At 34.1% G+C, this 23262-nt stretch overlaps 1 protein-coding gene across 1 annotated transcript in view; it reads left to right on the forward strand.

Moving 5' to 3' along the window:
- The window catches only part of LOC144848367 (uncharacterized), a 55666-nt gene that overhangs the window by 17235 nt on the left and 15169 nt on the right, over window positions 1–23262 (forward strand). Inside the window, exons 3-5 of the mRNA XM_078705093.1 lie at window positions 7921–8048; window positions 9199–9317; window positions 15838–15880. Of these exons, the coding sequence (XP_078561219.1) occupies window positions 7921–8048; window positions 9199–9317; window positions 15838–15880 (290 nt within the window). The remainder of the gene's footprint in view (window positions 1–7920; window positions 8049–9198; window positions 9318–15837; window positions 15881–23262) is intronic.

Raw genomic sequence — 23262 nt, forward strand, 5'->3', positions numbered from 1 at the left:
CTTGTGAAACACGTATAGAAATCGATTTGCAGACCGCAAACATCCAATAAGAATGACGTAGGTTATCATACCGTATTTGGCTATATGGGGCGGGCGGTATGTAAATATGGATTTCGAATCAACCAATGATCATTTTGTTTCAAAATGAAAAAGATCGAGTACGTACGTACAGTGCTGAATGTACGATCGAGACTGAACAACTGTTGAAATATAAAATCGTGTTGCCAAGTTGTTTTGTTTATTAATTGTTTAGTCCTGGCCTAGGCCTCCTTCGTAGGGCTACTCAACTCGTACGTATGACCTGCCAAATAAAACGCCAATAAGGTACATACCACTACCGACCGGCACACAACAGGGCTACACCACCACACAGAACAGGACAGGGTCTGGGTGGGAATTAAATCAAATTTTCTCCGCATAATAAATGATCCATTCAAAGTTTGATTTGGCGGAGAAGCTAGCCTATCATATCAAGACGAGTTTTCATGTTCTTGGGAAAAATCTCATCAAATGTTTACCAGACTACTAGGCATATAAAATCATTTCTAGCCTTCAGAAACTTTCATCAATGTACCCAACCAGGCCAAGTACACATTGTCTAAACGTAACATAGCGCATGCGCATCGTCTTAGATGTTGAGCCTTTGAAAGTCTGAAATATGAATATTAAAACGACGTACGAGTGAGTAGCCAATGGCATGCGGCTGAAACTAGTCAACTGGATAATTTATGCACCAAGAATTCTTGGTGTCAAACCACGTGACTTATGCGTGTTTCCCCAGACGGAGTATCCAAACTCAAGTAATACACGTATGAAACGCCATATGTGCAAAAATATTTATATTTTTACAAAACTCCGTCTGGAGCCCAGACTAAGTAAGAACCCATGTTAAGTATCTCTGAGTCTGTCATCCCGTTGTTTCTTATGGACAATTGATTAATCAACCTATCTGATCGTACAACATTATTATTGAATAATTTATGCAGAGGTGCCAAATTTCTATCATCAAAATTTATTAAATTTTATGGACTTCATTATCTTAAATCCGCTTTAAACTATATGAGAATATAAATACTTGCGTAAACCAATAGCGTTGAATAGTTGACGTCACTTTTCTGATTTCTTGAAAATATGCATTAATTTCATCTTTCAATAAAAAACAAATGGACTTCTTCCTTTGACGTACATTGGAGTAACTCAGTAATATTCATTTATGATGAATAGTATTAGTAGTGTGGGTGGAAATTAAATAAGAAACATATGAAATTAAAATGGAAGCTAAGAAATAATGACAAGAACTATGTAATGAATTTTGATTATATAAAGTTTTCATTGTGTATCTTTAAACTCCTAGTATAGAGTTCTGCGGTGTGACGTCACAACGATAGATGGCGCTGCATGGTTGCTAGCCAACCAAAAATGCGTTCAACGCTACTACAGTATATTGATAAACAGTATAAATCTGTATCTCTATCAAACTATGTATCTTAGCTTGATTTTTTTTTAAACTGTAGTTTCAGAATAAATAGATTATTAAAAACAAATATTTAGTGATCTTTTGAAATTTTAGTTTGTTTTTATTAAAAAATTATTAAGTTTTAAAATGTCTACTTCAATAAGCCTATTCCAAACCATTGGTGACCTTGGAGTCACTCAGGCAGGTTGAACGCATTTTTATGCAGCGCAATCTACCGTTGTGACGTCAGCACCGCAGAACTCTATGTGTATAAAGTACAGTACTGGTATATCATATCAATTCAATCCATCACGTTTTAGAGCTTACACAGACTTTAATAAAAAAAAAATTATTTTTTTTCTAAAACCATGGTCCTACAGTATGTCACTTGCATCGTATTCTGTAAGATCTTAATGTTATGTGTATAAAGTATCACTTTGATCATTACAGTTTTATAGCCTTTATAGTATAAAACAAGCAAAGGGCCATCCACCTACTGTATGTATTAAGTCACTTATAGGCAGGATCTGAATATGTATATGTAAAGTATCATCAGGCGGTTTTAGAGCCTTTTAAGTAACACTTTTTGATTCATCATACAGTTTTTAGAGCCTTTAATAGGATTTAAACAAGCAAAGGGCCATCTACCTATGTACCTGTAAAGTCACTTATAGACAGGATCTGAGTATGTGTGTAATTGTAAAGTATCATTTTAGTCCATCAGGCGGTTTTTTAGCCTTTTAGTAACAAACTTTTTGATTCATCATACAGTTTTAGAGCCTTTAGTTAAACAAGCAAAGGACCATCCACATGTACAGTAAGTCAATCATAGATAGGATCTGAATATGTAGTACTGTAATTTTAAAGTATCATTTTAGTCCATCAGGCAGTTTTAGAGCCTTTTTAGTAACACTTTTTGATTCATCATACTGTTAAAGCCTTTAGTTAAGCAAGCAAAGGACCATCCACATGTAAGTCACTCATAGACAGGATCTGAATATGTATGTAAAGTATCATTAGTCCATCAGGCGGTTTTAGAGCCTTTTTAGTAACACACAGTTTTAGAGCATTTAGTTTACAAGCAAAGGACCATCCACATGTAAGTCACTAAAACACAGGATCTGAAATGTAAAGTATCATCAGTTCATGCAGTTTGCGAGCCTACAGTAGAGAAACAAACTTGTTGAAATACACTACTGTATGTGCATAGTAAAACGTATTACTAAATAGAGTAGTCCATCAATAATCATCAAGTGTGGATACTGTACGTACCAGTTCTGAATACAATTAAATGTCATGTTGTGAAAAGTGGAACAGCAGTGTTGATAAAACGGTTTGCTTAAATTCCTCATATTTAATTCTTGGTTCTCTGTTGGACTTAACATACCATAGCAATTATTCCTTTGCATGGTTATGTTTGTAAGACTCCTGTTACTGTCAAATACAATACCCAAGGTCCTGTTTCTGCTGCATAAAAATAACTGGTTAAAAACGGTGTGAATAGATTAACCCCAATTTCTTGGAAGCAGAAACAAGACAATTTTTAGTAACCGGAAATGGTAGTGCAAAAATAATGGTTAAAAACACCCATTCAATTCGGTGTTAGAACGCCATTTTAACCGGTTATTGCTGGGAAACTTTTAGCTGCAATCACAAAATATTGACAGCTACTGACCTTGAGTCAACTACACTGCAGTAACGTTTGAATTAACCGCCAGGACCAATTGCATTTTGCATAATTCTAACAATTTTTGTCAATGACCACCCATTGATTTAAACGGTTATTTTGGAGAAAAAATTGAGCAGAAATGCAGTCAATATAAAAATTACATTTTAAATCTATTTTGAAATAAACGGTTTATTTGCAGCTATGCAGCAGAAACAGACCCAAGACACAAAGTTCTGACTTCAGTATAGAGTTCAAATGCGAGTAGAGCTAGGAGCTACAGTATGTAACTAACAATATCTAAATTTGGAGTTGAACAAGTGGTTAATATTATGAAAGTTTGATTGATTGATAATTAAAGTAAATTGCTGTTGACGTGTCTGAATTAAACGCACCGTACAAAAGCATTTCCATGCTTTACAGTAATTGAAATGTGTCAAAGATTGCTACTGATGGATGGAACATGGCAGTACTGTATACAAATAATGAATGGGGAGAATATGTAGATAAAGTTGAAAGATTATCTGTTCTATTAACATGACTGAGGCGAGTTAAATGGGGTAGACAAATGAAAATATTCTCTCCATTCAATGAACACAAAATTAATTCAAAACTTTTATTACATTATTCCGAGCTTTCATCTTTATTCAAGGGACCAAAACAAACAAATTTTATTCTCGCCATAGAACAGTTATACTAATAGATGGCACATACTACTGGTTGGTTTTTGGCAAGTGATATGATATTATTACCAATCAAATGATAAGGATGCACAGAGTGCATGTGAACATGAACTTGTCTGAGTCGTGAAGGGGCGTACAGTAATTTTGTATTGTAGTACTGCAGATACTATAATATAGCAACAACTTTAAATTAAGGCATACATTTTAACTGGCCTACTTTGCCCTTTCTTTACTGAAGAAGATGATACTCTAAACATTAGATTTACTTACTTTATGTAATTGAAGTAGATTGGTTAATTTAAACTGATGCTACTCAGTATTGAATTATAATCAGATGACCTTTGACATTATGTGTGGGCCGTATATATACGGAATATTTTAAATAGACCTACTGTAAAGAATATCAAACAAACTTGTGCAATAAAGACTAATTATTTTGCATACATTTTTTAGGTCATTACAATTCCGAATCAAACCTCACACAATTCTTTAGTTCTAATTTGAGAACTTGGATGAATCAAGTAATTAATTAAATATAAAAAGCACGAATGTGCGATACTCGGGATACAGCAAAAGAAGCTGTAATGACGTCATAAGACCCGTAACGTCACATACATCAATAACCTCGCTACCAAATACGGCTATACGGTACCACCTTCGAGACGTGATATGGCTGCATCCGGTTTGAAATTAAAAAATCCGGCTCTATAGCTTTGAGGACATGTCCCTGTAGTATATTCATGCCAAATCCCAGATCAACGTATATACTACAACGAATAAGGGAGGAGTAGTACTTTATAGATCGCACTTTTTACTCAATAGTGTCGGATGGAAGAGAAGATGAGAGAGTCCTAAACTCGAATACCCCGAGTAATAAAAAGAACGTCATATGGCCGCGGCCTACTGGAAAGAAAAATGTGAAGCTCTGAAGGAGTTGAACACTAAAGCCTTTGTTATATTAATAGAGGAATTCATGGTACAGACTATAGGCAGGCTTGTGCTGTGCATAAATTAAGGTAAAACAGGAAAGAGCAAAATTGTTAGAAATGAAAAGCTTGTGGATAGAACTTCTTTAGCTGGGTATTAAAAGAGTTCACAAGTGGTGCACTGTCAGATTTAAATTGGTAGGGAGTTGCATGTTGGAACTGCCACTGCAAAGGAGCTGCCATAGCAATTTAAGCTTTCTGGCAATAGTTAGACGTCCTACATAGTCTTTGAGGTACAGTATCATGTAAGTTGACATTGACCACCAGTCCTGACCTATAAGAGATTTAGTTGGCACACTGTCAAATTGACATTTGTAGGGAATTGCACAACGTTGTAGCTGCCACAGTAAAGGAGCAGCCACAGCAAAAGCTTTCCTGTCATACTGTAGGTACTTAGTCTTTGTAGATCTAATCAGACCTAATAAGAGATTTAGCTGTCAAATTGAACTTTGGAGCTGCCACAGCACGAGGTAGCTTTAAGGTAGATGCACTCTTTGAAAGTGACCACCTGAGCAAAGAGATCTAGCTGTCTAATTTTTAAATTGGTTCAGAATTCCTTTGGAGCTGCCACAGCAAAATCTCTCCAGCTCTAAGGTAGATGCACTAGTCATTGTAGTCATAAGCTGACAGTGAACACCAGACCTAAGAGATCTAGCTGTCTAATTTTTAAATTGGTTCAGAATTCCTTTGGAGCTGCCACAGCAAAAGCTCTCCAGCTCTAAGGTAGATGCACTAGTCATTGTATTCATAAGCTGACAGTGAACACCAGACCTACTGTAAGAGATCTAGCTGTCGAATTGAAGTTGGTTCAGAATTCTTCAACTTTGGAGCTGCTACTGCACAAGCTTTCCAGCTATTGTAGATCTAGATGCGCTAGTCTTTGCAGTCATATGCTGACAGTGACCATCTGATCTAAGAGATCTAGCTGTCAAATTGAAGTTGATTCAGAATTCCACAACTTTGGAGCAGCCACAGCAAAAGCTCTCCAGCTACGCTAGGTACAGTAGATGCACTAGTCTTTGGAGTCATATGCTGACAGTGACCTCCAGCGCCTGACCTTAGAGATTACCAGATTTAGCTGTTAAATATGCTCAAGCTCAGATACTGATAGCTAGCCAGTACTAAATGTTTACTTCATTCTGTGATGCACAGCAAAAAGAAAACATATTCACAGCTACTTTATTTTCCTTTCCATTTCTTTCCCTTTCCATTTCATCGTTTATGGCCTGTTTTTGTATAAGTTGTGCATATTGTTTTTTATTCAGTTCAAACATCGGTCAGTAAAGGTTATAATATAGTAGTGATTCTAAAGCCGGTGGTACAATCGTGCATATATTAATGTGATAGAAATGTTTTGGATTGGCCATCAGAACTTGACTGATTACCGTTCTAATGTGAGCATAACTTGATTGAGCTATAGCAGTTTGTTCACCACTTGAATATCATTTTCATGAGTATGTATTTAAGTACTTGTTTATTTTTATCAGTTTAACAAAACCTAGATATTACTGATAGCCTATTTGTGGTTTTGTTCTTGCCATCCTGGTTCAGATATACTGTAACATAAATATAGTGCGTTACTATGAGTAATTGAGTTTATTCTGACACCATTTGGCATGGAAAAATGTGTCTGCTTCACTAAGGGTTTTGTCAGTAGAGGGCCGTGATTGTGTTACAAATAAAAATTGCTCTGATTAAAGACTGTTAGAAAAAAATTAACTGACTGGAAGTGGAATGGATTGGAATTTTTTAAACATGGTATTAATATCATATTTTCATTTAAATTAAAAACTACAGTACTATTAGTACTGTGGAAAAGCGTTCCAAGTGTATATTACACACACTATCTATTGCTACTTTGGTCACATTAAGCGGCAAGATGAAATGGAGAAGAGAGTGTTGGAGGCTTACATTCCAGGGAAGAGAAGAAGAGGGTGACCAAGATGTCAATGGGAGAAGATTATAACAGATGTGTTTGGCTCTTAATCAAGCAAGTAGAATGACAGAAGACAAAAGATGGTTTCAGAATACTGTTAGAGAAGCCAAGTTTGGTATGACGACGTAGAAAACTCAACACTATTAAATATAACATTGCATATATTCCTAATTATTAATTTCAATAATAGCAATAAAACTTGATCATATTAATTTATTATTGAAAGTTTTATAGTATACAATGAGTACTAATGCAGTATTTTAATAAACTCCAGAAGGTCATTGACATTAAGAGTAAAGACCAACATTAGAAATTATTATATTGTCTCGAGTCCAAGGATGCTATCTATATTACTTCATTACTTTCAAGACAGTAAATTAATATTATTGACAATTTAGAATTTGAAAATGCCTTGGAGTTATTGTTTTTAGTTTTCATTAGGTTATGTGTCAGAAGTTATATCAACAAAGTCAGATAATATCAATGCTGTTATTAAATTATCCTCTTGAATATATTAATATTATAGCAAACAGTATTGTAGAAATTAATAAATGAAAGATCTGATTAGTCCTAATAAAGGGCGATAGAAAGCAATACCCTAATTAATAGAATTATTGTTGCTTCTTTGAAAATAACCCTTGCTGTTTTCAAAATACTGATATTTTTCTCAAGTAGCCTGATTTGATAAACACGTTTACATAAAAATAGAATTAACATACTTCTAAAAAAACAATTATTTTTTTAATATTTTAAGAATACTTTAATTACAGAGTTTTATCCTCTTTCATTGTACAGAGACATAGTGGGGTACATTGGGCCATTCTTGTGGTTTACATAACAAAATTAACTTGTGGAGTTCTTTGCCTGACACAGTGTGCATGACAGAGCCTAAAATGGACCAGCCAAGGAGTGTTTGAACCTTTGCCTGAGTATGGCTGTGGTTTGAGTTGCCATTCCACTGTCTACTGCTCCACCACTTGACACATTATAAGGAATACTTTAAAATTACCAGGTTCAGTTTCAGACTATAAGCTGAGAATGATGTGTCAGAACCTTTTTCACATTCTATTCCGGGCCACAGTCACTTTAGGCCTATACCTGAGTGATTAAACCTGCATTTTAACAGATTGAAGATCCATTTTGTTTCAAGGAAAACTTGTTAAAAATTATTATATTTTTTGTTTGAATTATAGGTTGGGAAGGTGCTTGCTTAGATAGCTTTTTGAAATACAGTCTATGTGATGCAATAGGAAGGATCAACAATGAATTGGAAGACAAGAAAGAAGAGAAAACACTATCAACAGATTTGACAGAAATAGAGGTAAGAACGAAAACGACAAAGTTGAGGGAAAAAAATAAGCACATCTCAAATGTCCTTTTACATTGCCTTTGATTGTATTGTGACCATTTGTATTTACCGTAGGCGGATTGGGCCCCTCCTAAATTTTGCAAATTATAGTGCAAAAGGTAGGAGTAATTTCAGTTCGGCACCTAAAATTTGCCATTTTTAGGCCCTGCAACACTGCACATGGCATTGCTATCTAATAGCGCCATTTCTATGTTTGGATGGATTCATTTTTTCCACACTTAAGTCACAATCCCTACAACCCTCTTCCGATATTTCATTTTTCCTAGTTGGGGTTTCTGAATTTTATTTACTGCTAGACTAATAAATCAGAAATGTACTGTATCACATTTCACCCTCACTCACAGGTGTGAAAGGAAATATCATCATAGGTTTAATCATGTATTAACCTCTTGAATTTGTGTAATTTTCTAGAAAACATTTTTGGCATACAGACTAATAGTGATAAATTTTACACAAAAAAAACTCCCCAATAATAATAGTTATAGAGTTACTTGTAAAACATGACGATAAAAGTGACTTTTAATGTCAAAAGTTATGTACAAAAAGTATTTGTTTTATCTGTCTAGACGTACTGTACTATTCACAATTATAGGTCTGGAGTAATAGCAACAATAAGAGAAAAAGGTGTCCAAACCAAGCTTCTTTTGCAACATGATTTTACAGACCATACAACTTTCATCATAAAGCTAAAATATATATTTTATATTAGTGTTTATTTCTTTTTTTCAGATGAATCTATAAAGCTTGTCTTTGAACCAGTGGCGTAACGTAGAGGGCGAAGGCCTTTAGCACTCTTAAGTGGCCCTCCACAGCTGGGTAGTTGCATTGGGCCTGCTCATGCTCTAGAGCTCCTTAGCCTCTGAGGCCCCTTAAGCTCTGGGCCCCTTAAGCTCTTGGGCCCTTTAAGCTCTGGGTTCCTTAAGCTCTGGGCCCCTTAAAGTTCTGGGGCCACTTAATCTCTGAGCTCCTTAAGCTCTGGGGCCCCTTAAGCTCTGTGTTTTAGTCAATTATTAGTGCCTGGGCCCAGCTGTTACGCCACTGCTATCAGAAATAAAGATTGTACAGACTATATATGCTATGAGGTGTTTGTTATTTTTTTCAGGTGAATCTATTAGCTCGTCTTGAACAAGTCATAGAGCTTGCTGTTTGTTGTCTAAGTAAGCAAGATCTAAATCCACACGTATTATCAGCTCTTAACCTGATCCTGGATCCAAAGACAAGGTAAGTAATACCCAATCGATGCCGCTTCTGACGCGGTTGCGCAAATAGCCTCAATACTTTAGAATTAATCACTTAACTCTCAAATCCACATGTCAGTGCTTGTCTTCCAATTGCTCTTTTACCCTCAGTTAAGTCTCCGGGGCACAAGCTCAGTCACTACTCTTTCCTTACACATTTTGGTAGTACGATTGCTAACCATTACACAAAAGCACTCTATTAAATGGGTATGATTTGTATGCATATTTGACTAAAGTAATATTCAAATTAGTGTTTCTGTATTATTATACAGAGGAAATAGCATATAATAGCTATACTATTTTATGATTGCTCTATAGGCATAATAGTGCATAAATTTTCAATCCAATTTCTACGCAAATATATAATATGAATATTATACACAAAAGATAATTTAATATACATATTAATATTGACAATACACAGTACGTTCATAGGTCACATACAGGATGATAATTGTATAACTATGTATGGAGTAGCTTTGCGTCATGGAACTAAGTAATTGATTAGATGTTTGCCCTACACTGACATAAGTACTAGTACTTAAATACTAAATATATTGAGAACACTTGCGAAAAAAATAAGTAATTCTCAGGTTGAACTTACAACCTCCAAATAACTAGCCTATAGCGTTTATACCTCTAAAGCTTTAAACCTCTAGATTGCGCTGGTGGCTAGGGGTTAGATTTGAGTCCAAGGAAGCAGGGGATGTACAACTATACTTGGTGGAGTACCTTTGCGTCCGGAAGCTAAGTAATTGGTCAGAACTGACCAAGAGTACCGTCCGTATCATGATACAAAAACACGACAAATATTCATAATCATACAGCCAACATGGAGAGTCAATGCAAATGTTACACACAAAAATAAATGATATGAATGCTCGATAACGGATCAATATTACATAACAGCGACATTACATTAAGTTTGATATATTGACCTTGAAGTGACATGACTGTCACACTATACAAATAGCGAATATCAAAAATCCAACTTAATACATTCAAATCTGGAGTGTGCATCAATAAACATCAAATACATGCTGAGGAGATACTAATTATGAATTTTGATTTTTTTTCAATCTCAGTCTTTAATCTTTAAAACTGTTGATACTTTATTACTGATAGTATTATCACTAATAATTATGTACAGTAGGCACCAAATCCTAGATAGGGTGAGGCTATTTGCATGGTCGCCTGGACATGCAAATTAGTATTTTCTATGAGTACAGTTGGCCGTGCCTATAATCCATATTTGGTATGTCTTCTGATGATAAGGAAGTTCAATTTAAAATGTGTTCAAAATGAAATAAATTGTGATAAATAAAATGTGAATATATTGCTTTAATAAAAAAAAAATGTAGGTGTGGATATATTGACAGAGTTCTCAACTTGCTATAAATAATTTTAATAGTCTTAAAAAAAAAAATTCTTGAGGAAATATCAGTGTGTTTTAATATTTCAGTTTTTTATGCATGGCGTCAAATAGTCATTCTGCATGTGCAGATTGAATGTCTGATTTGACAATGTTATAGTTTGCTTGGTGTTTCATGAAAACAAAAGGCCACTAGCATGTTTTGACTTGCATGTATCATTGGGTGAGACTCCGGAACCAGGCCTTTCTTCAGTGTTGGTCGTGGATTTTTTTCATATTATTGTGTTTTGGCAGAGGGTTTTCATAATAAGGCCTAATCATAATTTTGTGCTTGTATGTATTTCTATGGCATTTATCTCTATTTGCATACGTCTCTAATCGGCTGAATTTCTATAGTAATTATGGACGTTTCGTAGAACTATTTGAATGTATAAAGTATGATCTTTCTACACATGGTGATATGCAGTGCTACATGATATGAATGTTTTTAACTTGGCTAGCTGATAAACATTTCAACTTGGTGAGTGAATAAGGCTGGTTAATCACAGTGCAGAGAGAAACATATCCAATTGGTATTGATTAAAGCACAAGAACGAAAGAAAAAAAAAACGTAGAATGTTCTGGTTTATTAAAAGATCAAATATAAGCTGAGGAAGAAAGATTTCCTTTTGGTTTTAATCAAGGCAATTACAAATTATGTTGTTTAAAGATATATTGTCTCCCTAAAAAAAATGTTTTTCTATTTTTTTTGTTGAATATGCCATTTTAATGTCACATATAGGTATTCACTTTGACCAAAAACTGGATCTAAAAAAAAAAATTATTTAGCTGAAAAAAAAGAAATTTCATCACACACAAAAAATCAGCCTAAAGCTCTGTCTACACTATCAATATTTATGTGTGGAAATTATGTGCCCATACATGGACATGATAGTGTAGACAGAGCTCTAATTTAGTAATACTGCATATTGGTTGTTGCCTAGTTTTATTATTTGCTTTGAAGTGATTATGAAAGGATAGACTTGCTGTACGTATAAAATAAAGCTCTGTGTCGAGAATGTTTATGCACCATTGAACCTTAATAAATATACAGTGAAAGTACATTGCTAAACCTGGTTCGTTTAATACTGTACTTTGTTTATAATTCACATTACTGAAATTGTTGCCCTTGTAAGTGCACTAAATATCCTGTTCCTTATTCTTGCTGTTTGTCATGATCAATTGTATATTGTTTGCTTGTCTTGTAAATCTACTAGTTACTTCATCATAGGTTATTGCTCTTCCTTTATGATTCCTGGCATATAACATAATCTACTACTCGTCTACATTGATTTTCTAAAGTATTCCTAGTATAAATAAATGCATGCGTCTATAAACATCCTCATTAGTGCCACTACTAATGGCTAATGCCTATGATTACTCCGGTGGTTTATTTACTCAAATGGAGCTTCGTCTTACTTATGATATTTGTTCAAATCTATCATTTACTTCTGTTTCATGGCTGTGTGAATCGTTCATGAAATTTTAAACTATTATGAATTGAGTCCAAATAAAACAAAACTGTTTAGTTTAATATGTTGCAGGTATTTGAAATTATTTTTGTTGAGGGTTTTAGTATTAGCTGCGAGAATGATGGTTCAAAGATTCAGTTGCTATTTATTACACGCCTCGGAATGCTTGAAGACTGCGACTGAAATTTCGATGGAAAATTTAAAGTAATGTTTTTTTATTGAATAAATAGCTTATGTGGCTTCCAAATTTGATAAGGAGGTTATATATTGTCCCTTAAAAAAATAATTTTGTTGAATAGGCCATTTTAATGTCACATTAAAAATGTTTTCCCTAAAGTGAATAACTTTATTAAAACTGCAAAATGGCCTATTCAAAGTCTGATTCTATTAATCTTTATTTTTCATGTTTTTTTTAGGACAATACATCTTTAAATATGTTTTTATTTGGCTTAGCATTCTTTTGCTTTTTTCTTCACATAGACTAGTGGAGCTGTTATAACGTTCCTGCCTTCCAATACCAAGGTCGAGGGTTCAATGCTGACCTAGTGTCAGTTTCTCTTCCTCCTGTCTGGCAATTCCATTCTAAACATAAATAAAGGTTCCTTTTTCAACTTCCTGAAATAGCCTTTCCATCTTCCCCCATCCCTCCCTTCCTTTTTTTTAAGTATCTGCATCACCTGTGTTTTTAGAATACTTAATAACCATGAAATTGATTTAAGGTAATTCAGTTAATAACATAATACAGTATCATGATCATAGAACATGGTAATTATTGTTGTTAAATTAATTTGTCATTGACTCCTGTTTAACCTATAGTATTTCAAGGGCAATGAAGATTGTCATTTGAAACAGATTTGCAATGCTAATCACTGAAGTATATTTTAATGGAGCAGGTAGTGGTATTTCATCATCATTAGAAAAAAATGTCAATTAATAACAATAATTACCAAATTGTGCATACTTTATACATACAGTAGAACCCCTCTTTTGAGACACCCTTATTAAAGAGGGTACAACTATTCAGGGAATGCCCCTATTAAGGGGACACCCCTAATTAAGGGGACACCCCCTATTAAGGGGACACCCCCTATTGAGCGGGCACACTTATTAAGGTACACTTTCCAGTAAAATGATTGAAGTATTAAAACATGAAGGTTTTAATGGTGGTACAGTTGGAACTTCCCTTTTCATAGAACACCTCTATTAGGGGGACACTTTCTTGGTGCAATTGTTTTAACACTACAACCCCTATTCAGATCACAGTAGAACTTTTCCTTTGGGACATCCCTTTTCATAAGACACCTCTATATTAGGGGGACACTTTCTTGTATTTTAACACTATAACCCCTATTCAGAGCACAGTAGAACTTCTACCTTGGGATATTCCTATTCACAGGACACCTCTATAATAGGGGGACACTTTCTTGTGAACTGATTGAGGTGCAATGTATATTTTAACACTACAGCCAACCCCGGGGGGGTCACTTGTATATAAACCAAACGGGGGGGTGCAGCAGCCACTTCAAGACATGAGGCACTTGCGCTACCTGTTTTACTGAAAAATACCACGGACTTGAACTACCATTTACCAAAATCCAGTGTCGGTTAAACTACCTGTTAAAATATTCGAGCCATATAAAAAGACGGCAGAAACAAGGCCACACCAGAGAGGGCGCAATATTTGTACTGGTTCCCGGCATGATCTGCGCATGGCCAAAGAGACCACCGTTCATCAAAAAACGTGACGTGTTTTGACAAGAAGTTTATCGCGCGTCCGATATCCGAGGTGCAATTGTGTGTCGTGATCGTGAACGATCGATGATCAAGAGTGGTCACAGTTGAATGATTTTGTCCTAGGCCGGCCGGCCCGCTGGCTAGCTATCTGGCTGAACTCTATTCAAATGTATTTTATAGCGATGGGCCCCGCGATGGGCTTTTTATAGCCGGGCTTAGGCCTATAGATAGCATCCAGTATGCTAAAATCCCTGCAAAATTTGGCGATAAATCATGCCATTTTGACACGGGTGGGCGGGCCAGGGACTTAAACTACTAATTTCACCCTGTCATTTCCTACACTTGTGCTACCAACTCTCCATATTTTCCCACACTTGTGCTACCAGGCCCTCGAAAATATACCCGTAAATGCGGCACCTCCCCGTATGGAAATATTTAAGAGTGACCCCCCCGGGCAGCCAACCCCTACTCAGGGAGATTGATTGTACTATAATGTGCAACAGAATTTGATTGGATTTAATTTATTTCATTTTCAGAACAAATCTGTGAATTACCATCTACTCTACATATTTGTGGATTTAGCAGAATCAATGAAAAAATATGCATAGAAAAAACTTATAATTTCTTTCTCGAGTAGAGCGTGCTCAGTCGAGCAAGAAATAGATTTATCGGCATTTGTTCAATTTACTCACGTCATCCGATAGGGGATTGTTGCCACGGCAATTTAACATCCGCTACCAATCTTCTAAGTTGTATGCTTACCTTATAGACTAGACGGATAAACTTATTGATGCGAGTAATTTGACCTCTCACTAGACGTTATTAGGTTTTTGACCTTCGTATTTCCAATATAAAATCTCAATCCTGCAATTATGATGGTAATATGCTCAATTACTATAAAGCGCAGTAGCACATCAACTGATTCTAGAAATTAATTTTTAAATTTACAAATTATTAATTTTTTCATACTTTTATTAGTATTGCCACTAGCCAGTGGGCATGAGTTAGTACTTTGGCCTATGTGAGTAAGCAAACTTTTGGTTACTTTAGTAAACAAAACTACCAAAATGTTTCAATCGAAACAGGCCTTTAGTAAACCATTTTGAAATAATTTAACCGTGTTAATTTTCTTCTTTCTAACCATAATCAAAAATTTCAAACTATGATTTTTTTAATCGATCGTCGCAAATCGCTAACCTGATACATGTCGAAATTCAATGATGCATTGCGTTCACATCGTGTCACAAAATCCATACCATTGAAATGTTGCGCTCTATATGTTCATAGTTGATTATCTGTGCCGCATATTGCTGTCAAACATCTCTCCAAAGTACTTTATGTTTTAGTACATGTAGATTACATTTGAACCATGCTGCAGACAAAACATTCGTAATACTCATTATAGCACATTTCTCGTTGATGTAAACACGTATTACATATAATGACATTTCCAATTACTAAGGAAACATGAATTATTTCCCATGAAATGCATCTACCAATTCGTTGTAAACAAATAAATTAACACCACCACCATCAGACAGAGTACTAACAGCTAAATCCTTTTATTTTGTGTTTTTCCACAAATAAAATGATAGTGAAAATTAGGAATTAAATACAAAAATGTTGATATTGAAATTTTCATCATAATCATAATGTATAGAAGTAACAAAAATTCTTTGGTGTCAAACTGTAAGAGAAATATATTGAAATACAAAACTTCATGAAAAAAAATGTTGTTTTAAAAATGGTTATAAATGTTTAGAAAATATATTTAAAAAGGTATATAAAATGAAAATGTGTTATTGTATTAACATTTGTATACTACAAGTTTTATGTATTTTGATATAAATTTTAAATTACACTTTGTTTTCTTATTTTATTTTCAGCATCCACAGTTTTTCCAAGGCTACCTCTTCTGGGTATAAAAAGGTAAGTAAGAATCCTGATGGAGATAATAAATATGCATCTTTTAATATGCGGTTACGAGATTATTGCGAGCCTAGCAAACGCACGAACCAGTGAGCAACTGTTTTTATAATTTTTTTATGAGATTTACAAAATAGTTTAGTTTAACCATGGAGGAATTAATTAAGTTCTAAACGAAAGTTAAAAGATTTGTCCATCGGTTGAGAATAACATCTCTGACTTGGGCGAGTTAAAGAAAAAGCTTGACTGAAACCTGAGGAAATTCGGATTAGGCCCTCTACAAACCCATGCCAGCCAGCAGTGCAGTGTCTACCAGAACACTGTGAGACGATCCTCTACTCTTTTTTTAATACTGTCAAACCAAATTAACATGCACTAACTTCGGTGATCTGACGAGTACCGGTGTTTCAGCGCAACATGGCATTATACTATGAGCCTTTGATAAGAAACACTTGTATGTTTATACCAAATTTATCTACCGTGTATTATTTGACAGTAACTGTAGGATAATGCTTGGCTCCCACTAGAGACGCAACACAACAACGCAACGTAAGGGATTTGACCAATCACAAGCGATGGATTTATTCGATTGTCGCTTGTCATTGGTCAACTCAATTGCATTGCGTCTACGTCCTTGCATTGCGTCCTAGTGGGAACCAAGCTTAAGTGATTAGTGACATTTCCGCCAGATTCTATACTATTACTACTTTAGGATATAACAATTTTGAGGTTATTTAATAATATGGTAAGCTCATTTCATTAGTCCCTTTGGAATTAAAAATAAATTTCTACATTTTGTAAGCTGATACCATTGAACTGTATTAAATCAGCTTATGTAGTCAACTAGGGTAATGTATGCTTTTATGATGTGTAATTTTATGAAGTAATAATAATAAGCACATTATAATGGTCCCTTAATGGGATATTCTTTGAAAAATTCCCAATCGTGTCGTCTGATACCAAAATGAAGTACAATGGGTTAGTTCTATTATACAACAGTGCTAACATATAGAAGTTTATAGTTATGTATCCTAAACCATTAACACTATTTATTATCGATATGTACTATGTCTGTGAACTGGCCTAGTTATGGATTCGGGGTCGTGATAAATGTATCTGTCTATGATCCTTTGTAATATACTTTAAGTGCAATACTATTTATCATGGTTACTTGGTGCTATAAAACCAATTTTTTTTAGCCATTTGATGCTTCAACTTTATTGATGGTACAAACAGTCTACCATGTGTATATGTGATGATCGTAAATGCTGGAGAGCCACATTGATCAACCAATTGGCCGAGTGAGTGGCTGAGCGGTTAAGACAGTGGAAACCTAATTACGTAGCCATAACATAACAAGGGTTTGAGACTCACTCGCTCCATGGGTCTGGTGGTAGAATGAGTCTTTTCAGTGTAAATGTATAGTGTCTGTATAGTACCATCGAAAGGGCAAGGCACAAAGGACATCACGGATGTGAATTGTGCTGGGCAGAGATGGGCACCTATACTTCCTTCAAAGTCTCCACCCAGCTAGCCTAAAGATTATTTTAAAGCCTTCCACCCAGACTATATTTAACACAGCTCAGACAACTCAGGGTATCTTTATTTCCTCATGTGCAACCCTTATTTGTTTAGCTCTATTAGGGTTAGCTGCCAGTGGCGTAACACAGGTTGAAAGGGCCCTTGTTTAGCACTCCTAAGGGGCCCTCAAACCCTGAAACTCTGGGGCCCCTGGGTTTAACGAGTGTTTATAGATGTTACGACACTGGTTACTGCCTTGAATGCTGTTTTCTAACAGTGTTTATGATTACATTATTTGATTGTTTACAATGACCCAGTTAAGACTTGGTTACTAGCTATGATCACTCCTTATTCATATTTATTTTAGAGTTTTATTGTAGCTTTGTGCTGTAATTCATTGCAAACAGTTTGACTGTTACAATTATCAGCTGAGATGTCAACGACTTGCTGTTTGTATCATGCAGATGTTATTCCGAAAGCGTATGAACTATGAACTTATAATGTGATTAGGTTATTGACATTAAATGTGTTATGAGAGAGACTTGTCAAGTATTATGAATGAGTCTACTGTGTAGGCAGTAGCCAGACTATGGTAATCTCCTTATTATTGCCATTCCATCGAATATCGTTAATAATTTTAATCAAATAAAATTAAGTATTTCAAAGAAATTATCTATTTGAAATTTCTTTAGATTAAAGCTTTTGTATTTTTAATTATAATTTTTGTATTAATATTTTGTTTTCTATTATAGCTGTTGATTACTGTAGAACATTCTGCGCAAAGAGAATGACTATTAGACTCAATAGCTGCACAGAGAATAAAACACAGATAAACACAAATCTAAAACTAGAATTTAATTCGTCACTTTGACGAATTATAGGTGATCATTTTTATCATTTTACTGAAATTAATTTTTTTTAAACATGCACGTACGTTAACATACGATCGGAAAATGTTGATGTATGCCATCCTATTATATGCTTATAGTGCTGAGTTGTGCCTATATGCCATATACAATATGTACAGTATATACTGTATATCTATATACAGTGTAGCATAGGTGAAATTACGGGACACACATGTTCTAATTTTTTGGCATGATGACGTTATCAAACTAAACTTTAAGATGACAATTTCGAAAGATAATTAATTGAGCAAAAAAATATAAGATTTGGAAAAAAATTTGGCACGTAGAAGCGCTGTGCGCGCTCTTTGAATTGTGTATAACTTTGACGAAAAATATGAAAAAACTACTTTTTCACTTCAACTGGCCATATGTTAACGTCACAACATCTGATAGGCTTAATTTTTATATGAATTAATATCTACATTTCATCAGCTTTCATAATAAATTATAATCATCAAGGTAACCTTTAATTCTGAAGAGCTGTAAGATATTCAAATTTACTGCGAAGGTGAAATTACACTGCCTACGTTATTCAAGTTTTTACGCGTGATGACGTCATTAAAATGAAGATAGTGTCAACTCATGATAAAGATAATTAATTAAGCAAGCACATACTGAAAGTTGTGCGAAATTCGAGCACACATAACCAAGATGCGCTCTGTTGAATGTGATAATCTACACAAAAAGATAACAAATCCTAATTTTTAAATTCAAGTGGCCATTTGATGACGTCAAAACATTTTGTACGTAAAGTGTGTACATGAATTCATATCTACAACTCAATGGCTTCCAGAATAAGTTAAAAAAATCGGGGGTCATCTTGCATTCTGAAGAATTATTTTCATTTTAAAAAAGACCTATTTTTCACCATTTTCAGAACTTTTGTAAAATAAATGTGCGCATTTTGTCATTTTTAACGTGCTCGTATAGCGTTATTTTAAGTCGGAACTGACTCAAATTTGGTGAATGTACTAAGGATGGTGAGTAGAATGAGATTTGTAAAAAAAATTCATATTTTTTACGCTTTTTAAGTATCGCGCGCGCAAAAACGCATTTTTGCGCAGTAATTTTTTGAAACACGCAAATGGCCTAATTCATGCTCTAAATTGATCAAAACTTAATTTTGGGCGTTTTAAATTTTTAACGCGCGATATCACGCGCATGAACCTACGTGCGCGTGCGTTTTTATTTGCTAATATTTTTACCCTTGATCTGAAGTTTACGTGTAGTGAATTTCATTAATATGTGATAATGAATTATGGAGATATGATTGATAATGTGATTTCGCAAAATGGCGTATAAATGTCGTCACGGATGAGTGATCACGCTGGAAAGCTTATTAGGATTAAGTTGTATTATTTGAAAGATATTCTGAAATTTTTGTAATCATTGACATTAAACTTTTTGAGATAATTGTTACACAAAATAGTGTACAGAAACAATAAAAAGAAAAAAAATAACTAGATTTGAACTCGTCACTTTGACGAGTTCGGGTTATCCGCGCAAATGCAACATGCAGATACTTTAAACTATGAACCTCGACAATTACTATGCCATCCTATGACATGAAATAAATATGTTTACAGTGCTGAATTGTACCTATTTTGTAGCATACAGCATATTACAGTATTTACAGAATACACTGTATATGTTATACAGTGTAGCATAGACGAAATTACGAGACCCATCTTTTAAATCCAATTATTAACACGATGATGTCATCAAATTGACATATAAACATAACTATTTTAGAAGCTGATTATCTAAATAATTACATTAATACAAATTTGAAGAATTTTGGGCACGTAAAAGTGAGATGCGCTCTCGTTTAAATGCAATGAACTTTTACGCAAGAGATGAAAATATGACTTTTTGAATTAAACTGGCCATATGATGACGTCACAACATCTGATTGGCAAAATATTTACATGAATTCGTATCTACAATCCAATAGCTTCCAGAAAACGTTTTAATCATGATTATCACTTTTTATTCTGACGAGCTATAACAGATTAAAATTTACTGTAATGATAAAAATAAGTGCCCTACGTTATTTACATTTTTAGACATGATGACGTCATAAAAATTAAAATATTTTTAACTCATGCGAAAGATAGTTGATTGACGTAGTCAATAATAAAATCTCGGGGGAAATGGAATACGTATAAGCGAGATGCGCTCTGTTGAATGTGATGAGCAATAACGAAAGAGATAAAAATCCTATATTTTACATGCGTGTGGCCATACGATGACGTCATAACATCCGAGAGGTGAAAATTCTGCATGAAATCATTTCTACAATTTATCTTCTTGCATAATAAGTTAAAAAAATTGGGGGTCACCTTCGATCCTGAAGAGCTATAATAGATTTAAAATAGGCATTATTTTGACAATATTTTGTAACTTTTTAAACAAAAACGCGCGCAAATGGTCTAAATCAACATGTTCGTATGACGTCATTTTAATTTGAAATGATGTAAATCTTTTTTAAAATGACTAAGAAAGGCTGTAAAATCATAATTCAAGAAAAAAACACATGATTTTCATGCTCCGTGCGCACCTTACGCGTAAATTTTTTCGCGCGCGTGGGAATTTTTGACATGCTCAAAATGTCATGATCAGCGTAGAAAGTTGATTAGAAATTAATTTTGCGCATTTTGAAATGTTAAATGCGCGTGCGCGCGTAACTTTTTGTGAAACATGCCATTTTTAATCTATAGAAAGTTTGCCCTTGATATGACTTAAATTTTCACCAAGTGTCAATACAAAATGACTTTTGGTTTATAATCTATGATCAATCATTGAAATTCATAAAATCGCGCGTAACTTACGCTGCGCGACTCTAACGTCATATAACGAAGTTTCTTGCACATCTACAGCTACAGGTCAATCTTTTGACAAAGTTATACAAAGTTACGTTCACAAGCAATAGAGATATGCTGGTCACAAAAATCCGGGAAAGAAAGAAGAATAACAAAGAAGATGAAAAAGATATTTACAATCACAAGGGTTATCCGCAACTTTACAAGTTGCGGATAACCAATAAAAAAAAAAAAATAATAATAAAGATTTTATACAATAACAATAGGTGATCATTTTATTCTAAATGATCACCTAATTAAATTTCACACAAATAGAAACCACGGTTCCCACAGAGGTCTGGTTTTGCATTTCTCCTTGCAAAAAAAATCATTCCTATATCAAATGTAACAACAACAATGAGGTCAAAGTTTTACATTGCAAAATTCTCCACATAAACCTCTTTGGTTTGGGAGATTGGGATCTAAAATCAATTGAGTTTATTAACCTGAATCTCATTCTATATTTTAAAAGGTTTTTTTTTTTCTTTATTGGGAGACTATTGTAAAAATATGGTATTAAATCCGTTCTTTCATTTTAAATAGAAAGTGCCCATAGTAGGATTACATTACAAAAGGCCTTTTGTTTTAATTTTGAACTTGCCTTCTGTGTCGATTATCATATAGTAGTATTGTTTCCTTTATTTCCTGGTTCAGAATTGATTCTAATCCAAAATCGCATTTTGTGCACATGTCTCTCATCTACGAGGAAATAGTTTAATTTTTCGTTTTATCTTCTGTATTGAAATTTTTTACTTAAACCATAATTCTAGATTTGAATCTATCACATATTTTTTTACTTGATTGAATATGATATAATGATAGGCTGGTCCCTATAGAAGACTCCTTTACATACTGACTGTACATCGTCTCAACTGCTGTATTGAAAATTTTTACTTACACTTACAGTAAACCATAACTCTAGGTTCGAGTCTACCACAAATTTTCTTATTTTATTGAATATGATATGATAGGCTGGTTCCTAAACAAGAATCCTTTTACATACTGTACATCGTCTCAACTGCTGTATTGACATTTTTTACTTTAATTAAATCATAATTCTAGGTTTGAGTCCACCACCGGATTTCTTACGTTATTGAATATGATAGGCTGGTCCCTAAACAAGAGTCTATGTATTACATTTTCTTTTGGTTTTGATTCTTATATAATTAATAATAGGCAATTTTTGATGTGATAGGTAATAGGTGCCATTCTTCCTGTAATTTAATTAAGTTGTACTCTATTTCTTGACATTATTTATGTTATGATATACTAATATTAATTATTAAGTGAATGATTATGGTTGTATTTGCCTCATGAATTATTCATGAATCAATTAGGTATATCACAATATAATCAATTTATAAAAGGACAAGGCAACTTTGTATCAAGGTGACATGTGTCAAGTCTTGATGCTTTTGTTTATATTTTAATGTTGAGGAGATATTAAGAGGGGTATAGCCTAACCCTTAGAGCCCTAATGTTTTTCAAGCCAACGAACCTTCTTTTTGCCTGAAATAATGCCCTTTTCAACTAGATACTAGCAGCGGAAGTAATGGTATATAGGCCTAGGCTAGCCTAGCTTTCAGCTTTTTTCCCCTTTTGTGAAATAAGTCATGGAGTGAAAAGTATCCATGTAATAATATTAATAATAATTTTGACTTGTTTAGTGCATAATGTGTAAAGCTGCTATATGCTTTACATTAAAAAAAAGAAAAACATGTTTTCAATAAAATAAAAAAAATAATCTGGATCTAGAAGGCCACAAATAACATAAACTAGAAACTGATTATTGTGAATGAAAATATGTAACACAATAGCTAATCAGTCTCATTCATTCCCTAAATAAATTTAAATTATGGAATCATTGTCCTAAAAAGTATAATCTAGCTTATTGTTCATCCCTTTGTATAGTTTCTTTGTTTCGATGTTCATTAGAACATGAAGGGTTTGAAATCTGAACAATAAGATCATTATCTATCAAAATAAATCATCTCCATGAAATGGATGTAAAGCTCTGTCTACACTATCAAACTAGTTTGACAAAAAAAAGGTAGATTAATTATTCATCAGTAGTGATATGATCATCATTGTAATT

Source organism: Antedon bifida, chromosome 1 (assembly GCF_963402885.1).
Source record: "Antedon bifida chromosome 1, ecAntBifi1.1, whole genome shotgun sequence".
NCBI lineage: Eukaryota > Metazoa > Echinodermata > Crinoidea > Comatulida > Antedonidae > Antedon > Antedon bifida.